Below are 17,086 nucleotides of genomic sequence, written 5' to 3'. Positions count from 1 at the left end.
CTTAAACTTCAGCAGGAAGTGGAGTACCTACCACTCCTGGAGAGGGCAACAGGGGAAAATAATTTTTAGAAACCAAGAAATGGAAAACTGCTTTTAGTTTCAGGTATCTATTTTTGATAAAGCATCCCCTTTTTGAGCTTTGTTAAAAGTAGCAAAGGAATAGCTAAGCATTTATGCCTTAAATAAAACCATTACGAGACACAAATTACACAGATCTGAATTGAAATACCCACACTTTGCATATGAAAAAAGGAATTAGACCTGTACTTTTTGGAAAAACTCCTTCCCTGGCTGTATAACTATGCATTTACTAAGAACATATCTTTCTGCTACACCAAAACACACAAGTCAGACTCCCATTTGAACAAGCTGCAGCTAACTGACCAACAGACCATTTACATTAGCATTGCACATTTCACTTAGGCACCTACAATTACTTGTATCATACTTTTAGAAGTAACAACATATAATAGCAGCAAATTTTATTGTCTAATACTATTAACACACATCTGCCAATTAAATTTTTTTTGCTACATGTATCAATTCTCTTAGTTTCTTGTTTTTTCCAAGACAAACAGAAAACAGGAAGAACTTCAAGACAGTCTTTCATCCATACTCTCACATAAGGCAAGACCAACTATATTCAAACAAATCCTGACTGCTGTTAATCCCATACATTCTTTAGACAAAAAATAGTAAAAATAAATTATTTTAATTCAATGCTCAAGTACCCTTAAAATGTTAAGCTTTTCCTAATGACTAACCTATGTCTTCCCTGCCGCACTTTAGGTGCAGCAAATGCAGGGGATTATATCAATATGCAGAATAGTCATAAAGACTTATGTCTCACCCTAGTCTTTTCTCTTCTGAAGTAAATGGATTTACTGGCTAATCTTACTTCATAGGTCACATTTTCTAGACCTTTAAATTGCTTTCCTTCTGAAGTCTACTTGGTGTAGGGCCCAGAAACTGGATAGAGTATTCCAGCTCAGGTCTAACAGGAACCAACTGAAATGAAGGCGTTCACTCACAACTTACATGCGAACGTTACACTACAAAAATTGGATTTTGACATTATTGACTTATACCAGATCATGCACCCAACAGAAACCTCAAGTCGTTTTGTGAATTATTTCTAGAGTGCTCCTCCCTAGTTAGTCACGTTTGTCCTGTATGCTTACATTTGCACTTACATCAGCTGCTTCCTATTTATTTCTCCAACTTGCAAAAATCTTTCTGAATTCTATTTCTAGTCTCCAAAATACCTGTAACCTCTCTATTCCATTTAAGAGTACCACCAAGCTATAAAATTCATCTTTTTCACAATGCAAAATGCAAAACCTAACTTTTAAGACCCACTTTAATTTGGGAACATGCAATGAGACAGACAAAGAAGCTGTCTCACATGCTTTACCATGAAAAGCAGAACAGAGTTCTAGCTAAAGAACATATTCATCAAGCTCCACCTTTGAAGATTAGAGTCCTCCCCTTCATTGCAAGTGCTTTAGAATGAAATGAAACTCTGCAGTTTTGACGTCAAAAATGACACTTTGCAAACGTGTGTGAAATCCAAGCACTTGCCTTTGCTGCGCGCATTAGAATTTCCCTTTCTTGTTCATCTTTACGCTGCTTTTCTATTTGATCAAGTTGTTCAAAGAACTTGAGCTGTGCCCGAACGTCACTTGCTTGTTCGTATCTTTCATCATCCTGAAAACACGCAAATATGTTTCTCATTACATTTCTTAAAAACAAAGCTGTTAGCTTGTACTGCAACATAGAAGAACATATTATTTAAAGCTCAAATGTTCACTTTGTCCTTTTCAAACAAATAGCAAGTGTATATTTACACCAGTCAAACCAGCTAGAGTTCTTACAAGCATTTTGTTCTATTCCATGAATCATCAGATTTTGACTTCTAAACTAATATCATCACAGCTTTAACCTCACAAACATATTTCACAGAGCTGTGTGGTTTTTTTAAACGCTGTTTAGGCATTTGCATCTATGAAGAACACACATCTGTCAGATAGCAGTCTCTTCAGAATTCAAAGCAGTGCTTTTATCTGCCTATCTGATTGTACAATCACTCACTCTAAACATTTTTCATAATAAATAAAGGGGAGGGTACAGTTTCTCTTCATTTGTTTTAAAAACATTTTGTATGTGTTATAGCCAACACGATAGCCTGCTGAAATCGTGTAATTTTGCCATTTTATTTGTGCCATTAAATAGTTACCTTGTAAGAAATATTCTTTTGTTGAGCAGTCTCTGACAATTTTTCCACGAGGTTTTGTAGTCTTTGTTGTGTAGCATGTGATACGTAGCTAACTACATCAGGATGGATTTCTGTTATTCCATGTTTTTTACCTATGATCAGGACAGAAGTCAGTTGTAAAAAATGATTTTACAATACAGCTAAACATGTGGCTAATCTCAGTCATGGAAATTTAAATGCTCTTAGCAAAATAAGGCTTTCAGGTATTTCTCAGACAAGCATTAAACAGGAGATGGCAAACAAAAATTCACATCAGCTTAACAAAATTTACGATCTATTAATAAATGCTGTATACTACAGTATAACAAATAATTGAAGAATGCTTTTTGTTCTACCATCAATTCTAAACTAGTAAGTAAATATGCTAAAAGCATTTCTGAATTTATTTTTTCAAAAACAGATATCATTATTTTTGTTAAGCCATATCAGTTTATACAGTCAGAATTTTAACCAGGTCCAGTAATTTTGATGTTAAATTGCCATCATTTTAGAAGGCAACTCTATAGGTTTGCTATCCCTTAACATTTTTCTGCTTTCATAAGCTGAGTGATTGCCCACAAGCATCAGAATATACAACAGGTAACGACTCTAGCAATTTTAAACTATTCAGATCGATTTCTATGGAAAATGCCTTCAATTAAACCTAAGACTAGTGAAATTTGCTTATTAAAGTTCAAGAAAAATCAACGTACCTATTTCTAATATCCTTCTTTGTAAAGGTGCTGGGAAAAGGAAGGTTTCGTCTTTACAGGACCTTGTTAACGTGCCCACTAACTCAGAGTTTGTTGCCAATATCCGAGCACTTTCTTCTGACAGGTTGACTCCAGCCATTGATGCAACATCATTAATGTCATCATCATCCCTTAAGAAGGGAAAACTCAATACAGTCATAACATTTAGTGCTTATCTGCACACACTGCTACAATGCCACAGCTGCACACAATGAATTCCACAGTAAAGCTAAATACTTTATTTCATTTTTGCATTTCATTTGCTTTTATTATATGATAAAATAAAACAAACATAATTTGATTCCAAAGAGCAGTAGAAGTATTTTGGCATTTTTGTATTTCCTGTTTTCTCAAGATCCTTTCTTATGTAATGTTTCAACACCTTGAGAAACAAGAGAGCAGACACATCACTACCACAAAACCAGTAATAAACTGCCCTCATCTCTGTAAGACAGGCTGTACGTCTGAATAACCTGAGCAGTGTTGGGAGGAGTGAAGGAATTAATTCTATTTGCCTGTCCATGCAAGAATTGTTTGTGAGATTTGATATTTATCCTTAGTGCCAGCTAAATGCTAAAACCAGTCTGGCACAAGTATGTCCACCGACCTTTGTTAAAAGTCTTTATTAAAGTAGCAAACCTGTCCACAGAAAATCCACCTCCATTTCTTGTGAGTTTACCCTGCCTGGTTCAGCACCACTGGAGTACACTGAAAGGTTCCCACCGAGTTCAGCAGGCTGCCCAGGCAGCACAAGCACAAATAAACACATGGTTCCTCACCTAAAAGAGCCTCCCCCAGGTTCTTTCAGTTTATTCTTCTGAGCAGCAGCTACTTGTGTCGAAACAGTGGCAATAGCTTTATTTCCAGGTAATACTGCTGGTTTTACCACAGGTACTGCAAGAAGAAAGACAAGATTTGTACTCCATCAAATTCCTATCTGAGTTGAGATTTACAAGCCAGTCATGGGTAGCAATGGGTATAGGTCTGGTGCAAAGACTTTACCTCCATAGTTTGCATCAGCATTTCACCCTTCTCAAGCAGGACCCTCCCACACAATTCCAGCACCCAAACAATTCCTCCATTACACATGTGTATCCCCAGCCACTATGGCACTATGTGCTGACCATTTTAGCAGTAGTACAACAGCCATTGTTGTACTACTAGCATTGTCAGCACTTAAAAACTGACATCAATAAACCAGACTTCAGTTAATACTATCACATATAGCAGATACCAAGTATCTTGACCTCTTACCTGTCTGAAGTTGATTCAGCTGAATTTGAGGAGTAGTGAGCATAATACGACTATGTGGTTGCCGCAGTGCTACCATTGGTGTCTGTGTCAACGTTACCTGTGGAGGCCTTATCAATGCCCCTGCTTTTTGAGACTGTTGGATAACCTGGAAATAATATGAAAAAAAAGAACTGTAAACAATCTGAGAAATAACTAAGACTAAGAATCAGGTGGGAAGAACAAACCCTAACAATCAACTTGAAAGTCATTATTGTCTTAGCACATCTGTTCATTGATCTAGAATCAGCACATTTTAAGGTATTTAACAGTTTCTTCAGATAAATTATACCTTACAGGAAAATTAATATTCCACTTTCTGTGATACAAAAAAGAAATTAGTAACCTATTTCTATTTAAAAACCCAAAACAGCAATGACAAAAATCTATATCCACAAAGGTCCAGTTAAAACTTTCTGCATGTGGTTTCTACGTTAGAGATACAAACTAGATCTACCTGAACAAACTCTAGAACTAAAAATAATAAGGATAAAGATAATCCAGCTGGTTCTACGTACGCTGTTTTCATCCAGAACCAGCATAAGCTACAGTTGCGTAGCTTTGTACTACTGGATTGTTAGGTTAGACCGAGTCTCAGGCAACTGCACCTGTACTGCTTCTGAACGCCAACTCATAAATGTAGGGTTCCACTGCAACGCTACAATCAGAGCCATTGATGCAAACTCATCTTCTGGCCTCAACTACTCAGAAACTTGCTTTCAAACTACTGTACTCTACCAACTCTGCCTATTTTGCAAGCTCCATTTCTATAACTGCAAGTCTTTCTTTTGCTACTATTGCATATATTTAAGTTAAAGGCCAAACTTTACTTTCTTGTAAATCCAACACTAATTAGTCAATGTTCAGGTTTTACTCCTTCTCTAGTTTTCTAACCTCTTTCTATAATACCTAGGTTATAAAGGCAGTAAGATCAATATAATCACTAGTTTTCCTCTCCAGGTAAGTGAAAAATGTTTGTGGATTGACTAAAGAGATCTCGCCTTTTCATTTTAGATGAAAATTTCTGGACAGAGCAGCTCAGATGAATGCCAAACATTCTACAGGGAATGTTGAAGTACTAAGTAGCAAAAAACCCCTAGTAATTTAATAATGTATTTTAATTAATACACATCCTAGAAAAAGCTTACACTCAAACACTGCTTTGCTATGAGAAGAGGGGAAAAAAAAGGTGCTGCTGTTCTTATTTGGTTTATGTGCAGGCCTGAAAATGTTATTCTTTCTCTTTTTTTTGGAGAAACCTGTTAGACTTATGAAATAGGAAAGGAAAATTCCACCAGAACACTGCTCTCTCATGGATATGGAATATAGTACTTTAATCAAGAATGGATTTTAAATTATACTACTTTTTTTTTTTCTTAGTAGCTAGTTTTTCTAAAGAGGTCAAAGATCTCTGAGCTAAAATACCCATTTCGGAAGAAAAGTCACTGTATTATCAAAAATCCCTGTGCAATAACAGATGATGCACTTCAGCTTACGTACCAGTGGTGTAGACTGCCCTTGTTTACTAACACCAACTTGTGTAGGCTGAGTTAGGCTGATTACAGGTTGTTGGAGAGTACTCGTTACAGTTGCAGTCGCCTTCCCTGCTGTGCGCTGAACTGAGGAGCTTAGAAGCACCGTCGCGGATGGAATCGTTGCTATCGTTGCTTGCGTTGTTGGCTGCTGCTGTTGACTTTGTTGAATGAAAGCTGCGGAGTCCGGTGTTAACTGTCTCAAGGCAGGTAAACTCCTCTGAAAAGATGAAAGGAAAGCGTTTGCTTAAGTACTTTAATCCTAGATCACACGAGAAAACATTAATTGTAAAAAGCAATGCATTTAATTTCATTCCATTGTATCAGTCTGCGTGCGCCTGAGAAAACATGACAGCAGCACACACAGAAATACCATGTTACTTCACTTTTTTAAAGCTAGGCAGAGTGACAGGAAGTCTGGATATCAGAAGCATCTATCTAGGTTATGCAAGCCTATCTGGAACCTCCAGTAAGTATTTAACAATCCAAGCCCATGCTGCCTTCCTCAATTGTGTTCCTACATAAATACCAAGCTATAACATGCGATGGCTTAAAAGACATACTGGAGGACTGGTGAAGATTTCAAAATAGCTCAGAGACCACAGTGTTTTACCGGATTCTTACATTAGTTGTTTTCTTATGGCAACAATTTTTGTACTCACGAACAGCTCGAGGTTGAACAAGCATTTAAGAACCCAGAAATGTCACCACACACCTACAACTATATTCCTTAACCATACATTAGTCAAGTAGAGTTATACTCTTACCATACAGTGCTGTTGTACTTTCTCTGATTTTCAGATGGTAAATGTTTTGGAATAAACATTATTTTGAGATTTGTCATAGATTTTATAGTAATTGGACACATGAGATTTATTATTGCAAGGTAACAAATTTCCTGTTTATCCATACGAACAGGTATACGCCACAGGCAAAAGAATATGAGTTTTTCCAAAAGGTACAGTTCTCTGTATCATTCAATCCCTTGTTTACTTTCCAAGACTAAAAAGAGGACAACAAATCAATTCATAGGTTTGGTGCCACGGGAAGAAACTGCTTATAAGTCATAGAAAGAAAACTTTTCAGATTTCTCAAAAGAGCTACAATGTGACACTATGCTAGAAATTACGTTATTGGATGTGCCAATGAATCATACTAATAAACTCTTGGAACTAAGAGGTAGAAATATTTTTTAAGGGAGCAAAATTCTGACCAGGCACCATTTAAAACTTCCATTTACCCCGTTTTGGAATTCCATCTATACTGGTAAAAGATGTGCCTCTGTTCGTTGCTGCTGATACATAAACACAGAAATATATAAGGACTAGTTAACACAAGTTACCTTCAGGAAAGGCACAAGGTAAGGTTGAGGTGAAGAATTAAGTTCTCTGTACAGCCTACTGGTAAAGTCTTCTGCTTCAATTTTTCCATCCTTCAAAACAGAAAGTCAAATGAACGAACTTGTAGAAATTAACTTTTACAGATATTTGACACGAAAAAAAAATTAAGACTTAACAATTCATTGAAAATGAGTTGGTTTATCATCCCTCACTATTTTTAGTTACCAATAGCTCTATGGTAGTAACTAATTTTACTTCAAATTTCAAGTAGTAAAACCTACAGTCCCATCTTTCCTTTTCTTCTTCCTGTTTTTCAGTTATTTATAAGAAACATCTTCAGTTGTTATCCCTGTTACAGGAATGTCCCATCTATACGTCAAAGAGCCAGGTGGAACCTACAGGAATACTTCATGTGATCTGCAATCAGCCAACTATCAGATGCTCAGAACAGCCAGGCAGCCCCATCTCTGGTGTTCTCTTTTCCAAAGGTACTATAGTTCCTCCATTTCAAATAACTAAAGTTGTGCCCACAATATGCTCAAAAGGCAGATGTGTCTCACAAAACTAAATGTATAGCTCTCATGGGAAGATACACTTTGAATTTTAGTCTTGTGATAACCTCTGGTTATCACGTGGTAACATCTGGAATACACAGCTCTACCTTAACCGAAAGGTTGCTAACTAGGCTAAGTAATACTAGTACTCATTCTATAAATATTAAGTATGTTAAGCTTTTACATTAGCTTCAGACAGTATTACTTACTTTTTTGTAAAAATTTGTGGTTTCCTAGACTCAGCTATTGCACTAGCTGTAATGTCCTCCCTCAAGTACATAATTCGACTTTTTATTCACTGTTTTATTTTTTAATAAAATTGTAGAATTTAAAGAGTCACCATTTACATTACTCACACTTCAATTTAACTCACGTTCTCATGCATGAATATGAGCAGAAAAGTCTCATTTACAATCTTAAAGGAAAATTTATGCACATATTTTAATTCAGAAGAAGCAAAGTTTCAATTTGATTTATCTCAGATGCCATCATCTCCTTCCTCTCCAGAAAAAACCCCTCAGTCTAAATTTGCTCAGATACTGTTTCTTACAACTTGTAATGAACTTTTCTTACCAGCAGGTTCTGTACCAATTCTTTCACGTTAGCCGCAGTCTCTGAAGACTGTTTTCCAGATGATGCCAGTTTTATTAACGTGGACAGAAAGTTTTTGCATTTCTTCACATTTTCCATAGTTTCCTGTTACAAGAGGAGGAGGGGTAGAAGGGAAACAGTCAGAGAAGGGAAGATAAGCTCTTTTTAATACATGATGTGACCAGAAATAAAGTCCTTCTCCAGTACTAGTTCATCACTGCAGAATAGTATTTTTAGATTCATGTCCCTCACCACTTAAGGCATAATCAGACTGAAATTATTATTTTGTTTCATATATACATCTGTATTGTACATTTTTGTTATCAAAATTTAATAAATTACGATTCTTAATGAAGTTAGGAAACATCAAGCATTTTAAGAATGGCATGTTGGGTATGGGAAAATGTGTGTTTTAGCAGGACAACAAATAGCAAAGCTCAGTGCACAGATTCTCCCTGTTGTGCAGTCCTGGAAAGATGCATCTTGAATGAGTCATTGCCAACTTCTTATCCCTTCACATACTGATTCTACTCTGCAGTGCTGAACAATTCACTATTCTATAAGATACAGCTAATACATTTTAAAATAAAGGAGTTCTTTACAAACCGTTACAGAAATCAAAGTAAATACCTTGACAGCTGTCAAAATTCAAGTGACCTGCGTTCACTTTGTAAATTATATGGTTCTACTAAAAGCTTACCTTTTCAAGACCAATAGTTCACAGAACTCCTGCATCTTTATTATTCACCAATCTGATCTGTGTTTATGTGTATGTATATGTACATGCATACATGCACACATGTATACGTGAATGAACAAAAAAAAAGATTCTAAATGCACTCAGTATCTTACTGTGGCAGCAGTGGAGGTTGCTGTTGATCCTTGCACTGTTCTCTGAGGAGTTCCAGTTTGTACAGCTGTTGCTGTCCCCAACGTAGTTGTTTGTGCAGTACCACCCAGGACAATCTGAGGCTGCAGAGAATACAAACATAAGATTATTTTAACTGGAACATACCAAAACCTGTTTTTCTGAACCATCAGGCAGAAACTGAGCAACAGGACAGTAGAACACCTTTCACAGCTACTATAAAAAGAAGTTACTTATCTGCTGTCTGTTGCAGTGGAAAGAGCAAGCCACCAGATGGCACAAAACACTACACGTTCAAGACTGAAATCGTAAAAGTTGATTAAGAATTGCATGATTTTTGGTTACTGAATAAAATGGCAAAATAATACCATAAACATACCCTCATACACTGTGGTTTCAAAGCACAATTAAAATGAGTACTAAATTTCTGTGAATGCAATAGCTTTTTCTGCCTGTTCCCTTAAATGCTACTTTCAAATGGAGGAATTTCTAAAAAGGCACAACAGACCCAAAAGCTCAGATCCTATCTAGGTCTTTTGGATGAACAATGGGACAGAACATTTTTCTAGTTTTGTAGACAAGTTGGCAATTCAAGGTAAGAATACCACCTTTAAAGAATCAACATTGTAAACAAGAACTTTTCACATACACAGTTCATTCATGGACTTCCAACACAGTCTAATTACTAATGACAATCAGAGAGACAGTAATTCTTACCAAGCTAAAGCTAGCTTTCAGAATTTAAAAGAAATCATTTGTAAACTTGCTCTTTATATAAAAAGATGCACAAAAAAGAGGCTCCAGTGCTGCCAAAGCTAACTTTATTGGTTTTTTGGGAGACAGAAAAGAAGGATTTAATTTGTCTCACTTTTTGAAATTGGGATAAATTAAGTCCATGGTACAGCAAAAAATATGCAGATGGAATGATTTTTTTTTTTGTCCAGTATAACAGCAGTATAAATTAACGAGACTCAGTTAGGTAAATTAACTCTTAGATCTGAAAAGATCACTGACATAGGCAAAGGCTCTCTGAGGGGAAAAAGGTTAACTGGATGCATAGCAAAACCTGCATGTTTTAAATTAAAACTCTCTAATCCTGTCTACTCAAAGGATGAAGATAGCACAATGAAACAGATTAGACGACAGCAATCATATTGTATCACTGTTGCCTGGAAGTCATGTGGAGAATTTCACACTTTTGCACTGTGTTTTAAACTCACACCAACACGCCCTCAGAAAAGAATCTACAAGAAAGTCTATCATGAATACAGGCCAGGCTATTAGAAGAGAGCCCACATACTAAGACACCACTATTTATCCTCATCAGAATTCTCCTTAAGTACTTACGCCAGAGCAGAGACTCCTGTAAGAGAGAGAAGGCTTGTGGAAGGAAAGGCTACCAGCCTGGTTTGGGGTTTTTTTTTGTGTAGGGGGTTTTTTTTTGTGTTTTGTTTTGGGGTTTTCTTGTAATTGTAAATTTTGCTGCAAAATTCAGAGGACTACAGATTCATCACAGGAATAACATCACAGCTCCAAAGGGAACTGGTGTCACTTTGAGGCAGAAAGCATAAAGGTATTTTATTTTAGTCAGGTCTGTGATTATACAGACTAATAACAGGATACCTTTAAATATATATGCATACAGGTGTATGAAATAATAGCATACAGGTATATGAAATAATAATATACAGATAAAAAGTTATACATATACATCCAAAATAGAAAGTAATTTGAGATCTGCAAATGTTTTAGACAGGATAATCCAAAATCTATTTCTTCCATGCACTTAGCAATTATATTTTCTATACTTCTGCGAGTCTCAAGCAGGTTTTCAGCTAACCTTAACAACTGATTATCTCACATTACTTTTCTACAAACTCACTTGCACAACAGGAGGACGCTGTAGCGTTGTTGTGGGTTGCACTGTTGTTTGAGCCTGAGACACTTGCTTGATAATAGTAGTTGGTGTCACTTGTCGTGCAATAATAGGTGTTCCTGGAGCCTGGGGAAGAGGAAAAAAACAAATACTTTAGATGCTATATTTAAATATAATCTAACTTACCTAGTGTTTCTGTCTCTGGATAGTTGCCATTATTACAGATACAAAAACGCATCTCAACCTCTATAAAACTGTGAGAAGGATTTTTAGTCTTAACTTATTGCAACTATGATGATGTCAGTACACATATACTCATAACCACTTTTTTCTTTTAGTCTTACAGAGAATAATGATTCTTTGGGGAAAAGAGTTCTACAAGTTAACCATATATGGTCTTGAACGGTCGTCTTTATGTCAGAGTTTTAAACTTAATGCCATTCAGATAGATAAAAGATTTTTGATGAGTAACAGCCAAACTAACAGAATTGGGAACAAAACACAATGCCTATACCATGTGGAAAGGCCTGTACAGCACCAGGTTGGATCAATGGCTTCTTCAAATCACTAACTTTATACCTTACTTTCTGGTATATGCTTCACAGGAGTTAAAAAAAAAAACCACCTTACAGTTTTTAACACTACAAATTACTGAACTAACCTGCACTGTCGATATCTGCACTGGAGGAGCACTGGTAGGTGTAGCAGGACGAGGAGTCATAGTATTTTGAGGCTGAGACTGGGCATGTGCCTGTGCTTGCATCTGCGCCAAGGCTTGTTGAGGGATCATCAGTAACTGCCCATTCTCACTACGCACAAGGACCATGCCTGTTAAAAAAGAAATTGGTCAAGAAAACATACATCCTTTTCAAATATGAAATAACATATTTTTTCAGGTTTTTTTATCCAAGTTGAGTACATACAGAATTAATGCACTGTTGAAGGACTACACAGCTAACAAAAGTGGTTTAGAATAAAAGCAAAATACCCAGGTACATTATCACATTTTGTATAGAACAGTTTAATTACAGGAATGCTCTGTCTCTATCAAAATGCTCAGTATGGTGCTCATCAGAACACACGAGTAATATTTGCCCCAACCAAAAAATTCTATGTGACTAGAGGTTAAAATTAGCAATCATGTAAAAATCTTACCTGCTCTTTACTAAGCAATTTGTTTTACGAAACACTGCAAATAAAAAAAACTTGCCACTAGGCAAGATTCCTGTTAGTTTTTCTTTAAGAGGGAAAAAAATAAATATATAATCAAACATAGACTTCACCATCAACAGGAACACATTTGTCTAAGTTCTAAATTAATATCCAATAACAAATCCAGTAATGAAAGTGGCTATAAAATCATAATCTTTCTCATGTGCATCTGCAACCAACTGCATTGTGCCATGTTACACCCCAAAAGAAAAATAAAAGAGAGAGGGAAATGCAGCAGTCATTCCCTGCTCAGTCACTCAGATCAATAGACTTAACCCCAGTGGGTAGCTATAGGAAACCAGATTTTAACAGGCAGATTTTCAGATGATAGTCTCTCTTTCTTGAAGGCACAGACAGGATCTGGACAACATGAACTGTTTTCCAAGAGCTCATTCATTCAGCACGCCTCAGTCAGTCCATGAGAGCCTCAGGACCTCATCAGCTCTGAAAAAGCCACCTAAGGAAACTAACTGGGCACTCAAAATTAGTTAGCTTTTCTGAGCAACAAACTACAAAAGGAAACTTCACCATGAAGAAAATCAAGAGGCACTACTGAAATCAGAAAGTTTTTCTTAAGTGTTGTTCAGTGAATAAAAAGCCTATACACGGTCCCCAACAATATCTGGAGATCTGGTCTATGCCATCTCAGAGCATGACTACTTCAAAAGAATCAAGCTTTTATTTGCTTTTCTATTCAGATGAAGTGCTGAAATGTTTATAGACAACGCCTTAAACAGTTTTCTTGGACTGTTTGAAAATTAGTGCTAAACTGCAGAAATCCATATACTGATTTCTACAAAAATGTGTTCAAAAGAAAAATAGATTATACTGGTTGATTTGTCCCTAATTTTTTCCTTACATTCTCTACATTAACTCTCTTTTAATGAAGCACAGTCACACAGAGACATTAAACTAGTTTACATCGAAAAGGTGACTTTCCATTGTGACTTATTTAGAAGTGTTAAGGTAGGACCGCAATGTGCTGTGGACAAGAGTTGTATCTAGAAACAAATATTCTCAAACTGTTTTTCTGTAGGAAAGGAGGAGGGGGGAAGCTTATTGATAATCTTGCATCCTTTAGATATAAATACTCTTAGTTTAGCTGTCAAGTCCAAAAAAACATTTTTCAAGCCATCCCAAAAAGAAAGGTCTTTTTTTCCTGTAACTTATGTAAGGAGAAACATTTTCATTAAAATAACAAAGCTATACACCACCACCACAGCTTACAAGAAATTTAAAAACCTCAGTAGTGAGCTTGACCCTGTCAGCTCCTCATTAGAACCATCACTACTTTCTCACCATCAGCCTCATGCTACGGTGAAGGGGCTACCGACAAAAAACCAGAGAAATTCAGTATTTTAAAGACTAGAGAATGACCTGCTACTACATCAAGCTCATTCCCGCACAAACAGAACTTGGCATCCTCTTCCAATGTGCAAACATAAAATCTTGGGAAATGAACTCATGTTGCCCATTTTTGTCATCCCTCATAATAACCAGCTGAAAAAGTTAAACACTGAATCAGTGGAGATCTTCCGTATTATTATAACGGAAAACATCAGTACAGTGGAAGTCTGATTAGAGGAGCTATTTTCAAGTCAACATCAAATATTAAAGCTCGTCAATTACCATTTAGTTTTTGGCAATTGAAAAGGTCCAATGCAACTACATAAGCCTGTGCTTTCAGAAGCCCTTAAATGTCACAGAATTATACTGACATCCCATAGGAAACTTTTTTCTTAAAATTCACCATTTTGGGGGTTCCCCAGGGTATTCTAGGGCTACCATACCATCCAAATTCTTTAGAGTTATATATTTTTTCCTTCCAGAGGCAACATAACAGATACTAACTTTAGCTTTGGGTTTGGGGAGAGGGGTGTTGTTTGTTTTTTAAACTAAAGTGACAAAAGTTATTTGAAAGTGCCAACCCAAAGCTGCTCATGAGAACCTTCACAGCATCAAGCACCGGCACACAGCTCTACACTACCTGTCCCAGTCTCCAAGCTCAAGAAATGGGTCTGCACTACACATTAGTGTCCTGCAACAGCACAACCACCCTTCAGGACACTGATACTGTCACCTCATTGTTTTGTTCCCCAAAATATGAATGTGAAAAGAAAGAAAAGTGAGATAACCACAAAATGAAGGTTGACTACCCCTGAAGAGTAAGCATAATGTCTGAACAATGAAATATTCTCCCTGAGCTACATGCAAAATTAGAACATGCCTACACATTAACACAGCACAACTGCTGAAACAGACAGTTGAAAAGCATATTAATGTGAGCCTTAGAAAACATATCAAGAAAGTTCAATTTTTGGCAGCAGACAGACAAAACAATCATTTGTAATTCAAACCCTGACTCTAGGCACTATCCTGCTAGATTTCTAACTATGGGAAGTCTGAACCTTCCCCCAAGTACTGAAGTCATATTAAAGAAGTCATTCATACAAAGCTACGTTCCTGTCTACCCCTTTTTAAATAGTTCTTTTATACTGCACTCATATTTGATATACAGTTATTTTCAATTTACACTGTTTCTAACATGTCTTTAAGTTAGGGTCTACCACTGATCGATAAATTGCTGTGCACTTAATGGGCTATATACAAACATAAAGACAATTACAAACATCAGACTAGTCTTGCATGAACTTTAATCATGGTATGATGATACAAGACATTTTACCTGCTTGAAATTATATCTTGTTAGTATATGGGTGATTTCAGACAAGGTGTAAAAATTCAGATTGTGGTGAACTTTGTTACTGAAATTTCTGTGCAGAAATTCACCAGTAATACAGTGTGCAGGCAAGTAACACTTAACACCTCTCCAGTCTTGTTGAACAGTCTTTAAGGAGGGAGTCGGAGCTGCTCTCTCAGCTTCTCTCCCCCCAGCCCAACTACAGATTCTTTTCAAACCCAATTAGCTAAAAAAGAGACTCACTAACCCAAAACTGTACCCAAGCTGGCATTAAGTAGATTTTCAGTGAAGTTCAGAAAGCTCACTGGAGCTAACTTGATTAAGAATTAAAAATAAAGTCCCATTTGTTTCCCACTTCTAAACAGAGTCCATGTAGGACTATAACAGCCCCCTCTCTCCATACGTACATTAACCATCTCTCAGTTGATTCATTCATTGCAAGGAAAAAAAGAGGGGCTGACAGGCACATGTGTAGGAAAAAAAAAAATCTTCTTTCTCTAATGTTCCAAAACTTGTATTTTAAATATTTAAATACAGATAAGAATCATAACATCAAATTCCAATGCATAAGGGTGCAAATGCTGCATGAACCAGATCAGAAATGATTACCAGGTCCTAGAAGACAGCTAGAATTGTACCAAGGTACCTCACTTCTCTAATTAAATTCAGCAACATATTTGAAGTAAGGATGAAAAATATCTGTTTCAAGTTTACGTTCCACAAATGGATGAATTGCTATTTGAGACCAAACAGCTAATAAAGATCATTGGAAATGTTCAATTAGAAAAAGGTAACAATAAAACTTGGCCATTTTAAACACCTCTCTGCCTTCTTTTTCCTAGAAAGTTTGATCATGTGTACTCTAAAATCATATTCACTATTAAAAATGCAAATATTCAAGCATTCTTTCCAAGTCTCTCATTAAAAAACTAATTAAAATTAATTATCATTTTTGTTAGAAGTTAGAGGCTTAAGACAATCCTGAGAGAGACTCATATTTTAGTTTGAATTAAACAATTCATCATGACTCCAAATGAAGGATTAACAAAATTGAGCTGGATTGCTCCTTATGCCAAAAAGACTTGTGCTCCTGACTGGTACAATGGTCATCTCACGTGTTCTTGTCGTGAAGACCTTCCCAGATCTCTCTTGTTTTGAGAGTGTTTGGATGGAAAAGTTCATTGTTATACGATGTAGCTGCATGATTCTACACTGTGTCGTCTTTGCCTCTCGCTATTTGTATTTCCATTTCCTAATGGCATTTCCATTTACAAAGTGTTGTGCTTTGGGTGGTTGGTTTTTTGGGGTTTGGGTTTTTTTTTTAATTAATAAAACTTGTAAAATCATGCACTGGAATAAAAAGTTAAGAGCTCTGGCCATATGACATGTCAGAAAAACACAAACCAGGCTTTTTACTAATGCTTTGCTCTTCCTTCTTTCTTTGAAACATGGCTTGGCTTAGCAAAGACTAAAGAAAAAAATCAGAATAATAAAGGAATAAAAAAATATTTTGTAGCCTTTCAAGACCACTGATTATTTGCGTAGCTACTGAGACATACAGCTTTCTTGCTAGAGAACCTCTACATCCAAAAAACACAAACCAAAAGTTTTTCTTGTTTTGTTACCAGTTTTTGCTGGTAAATCTAGATTAATAATATTTATAGGAGCTGGACTTCCCAATGACAGAGTTAATTTTCTGCAGATATAACAGGCATCTTCAGATTACTGGTCTGAGGAAATACACAGTCCAGCAAATTATCACCTCTGACAACCACACCTAGCAGGTAGCCACTCAAACACCAACATACCTAGGTGTCATCCTCTCTCAGAATAAATCTCCATTTCTCAGGGACTTGATTCATACAGTAGGTGCCATACTGAAAAGACTTCATCTACAGTTAGCAAGCATTTATCACGAGCACCATAAAAAGGTATGCCCATGCTTGTCACTGGGCATACCAGCGTGCAAGAATGAAACTCTTGCATATCTGTGAAATATAAAACCTACAAAGTATCGTATCAGATCACAAGCGACAACATCTCTCTCTCTCTGATGCAGATACTGAACAGAAGAACAGAAGGTTCAAGCTTACAGATTTTGCTCATTACCCACAAT

General features: G+C 36.4%; 1 protein-coding gene across 2 annotated transcripts in view; it reads right to left on the bottom strand.

Annotated features, from left to right (window-relative positions):
* The window catches only part of TAF4 (TATA-box binding protein associated factor 4), a 40,460-nt gene that overhangs the window by 7,186 nt on the left and 16,188 nt on the right, over positions 1 to 17,086 (bottom strand). Inside the window, exons 3-13 of one of the 2 annotated variants that reach the window (XM_054845912.1) lie at positions 11,719 to 11,885; positions 11,064 to 11,183; positions 9,166 to 9,285; positions 8,296 to 8,418; positions 7,171 to 7,260; positions 5,797 to 6,048; positions 4,261 to 4,405; positions 3,786 to 3,900; positions 2,968 to 3,137; positions 2,237 to 2,367; positions 1,582 to 1,707 (exon numbers count right to left, since the gene is read on the bottom strand). In XM_054845912.1, coding sequence (XP_054701887.1) covers positions 1,582 to 1,707; positions 2,237 to 2,367; positions 2,968 to 3,137; positions 3,786 to 3,900; positions 4,261 to 4,405; positions 5,797 to 6,048; positions 7,171 to 7,260; positions 8,296 to 8,418; positions 9,166 to 9,285; positions 11,064 to 11,183; positions 11,719 to 11,885 — 1,559 coding nt within the window. Of the gene's footprint in view, positions 1 to 1,581; positions 1,708 to 2,236; positions 2,368 to 2,964; positions 3,138 to 3,785; positions 3,901 to 4,260; positions 4,406 to 5,796; positions 6,049 to 7,170; positions 7,261 to 8,295; positions 8,419 to 9,165; positions 9,286 to 11,063; positions 11,184 to 11,718; positions 11,886 to 17,086 lie in introns of those variants that run through there. The other variant, XR_008579683.1, reaches the window with a different exon arrangement.

Source organism: Grus americana, chromosome 17 (genome assembly GCF_028858705.1).
Source record: "Grus americana isolate bGruAme1 chromosome 17, bGruAme1.mat, whole genome shotgun sequence".
Classification (NCBI taxonomy): Eukaryota; Metazoa; Chordata; class Aves; order Gruiformes; family Gruidae; genus Grus; species Grus americana.
This window is presented reverse-complemented; position numbering and strand designations above follow the sequence as displayed.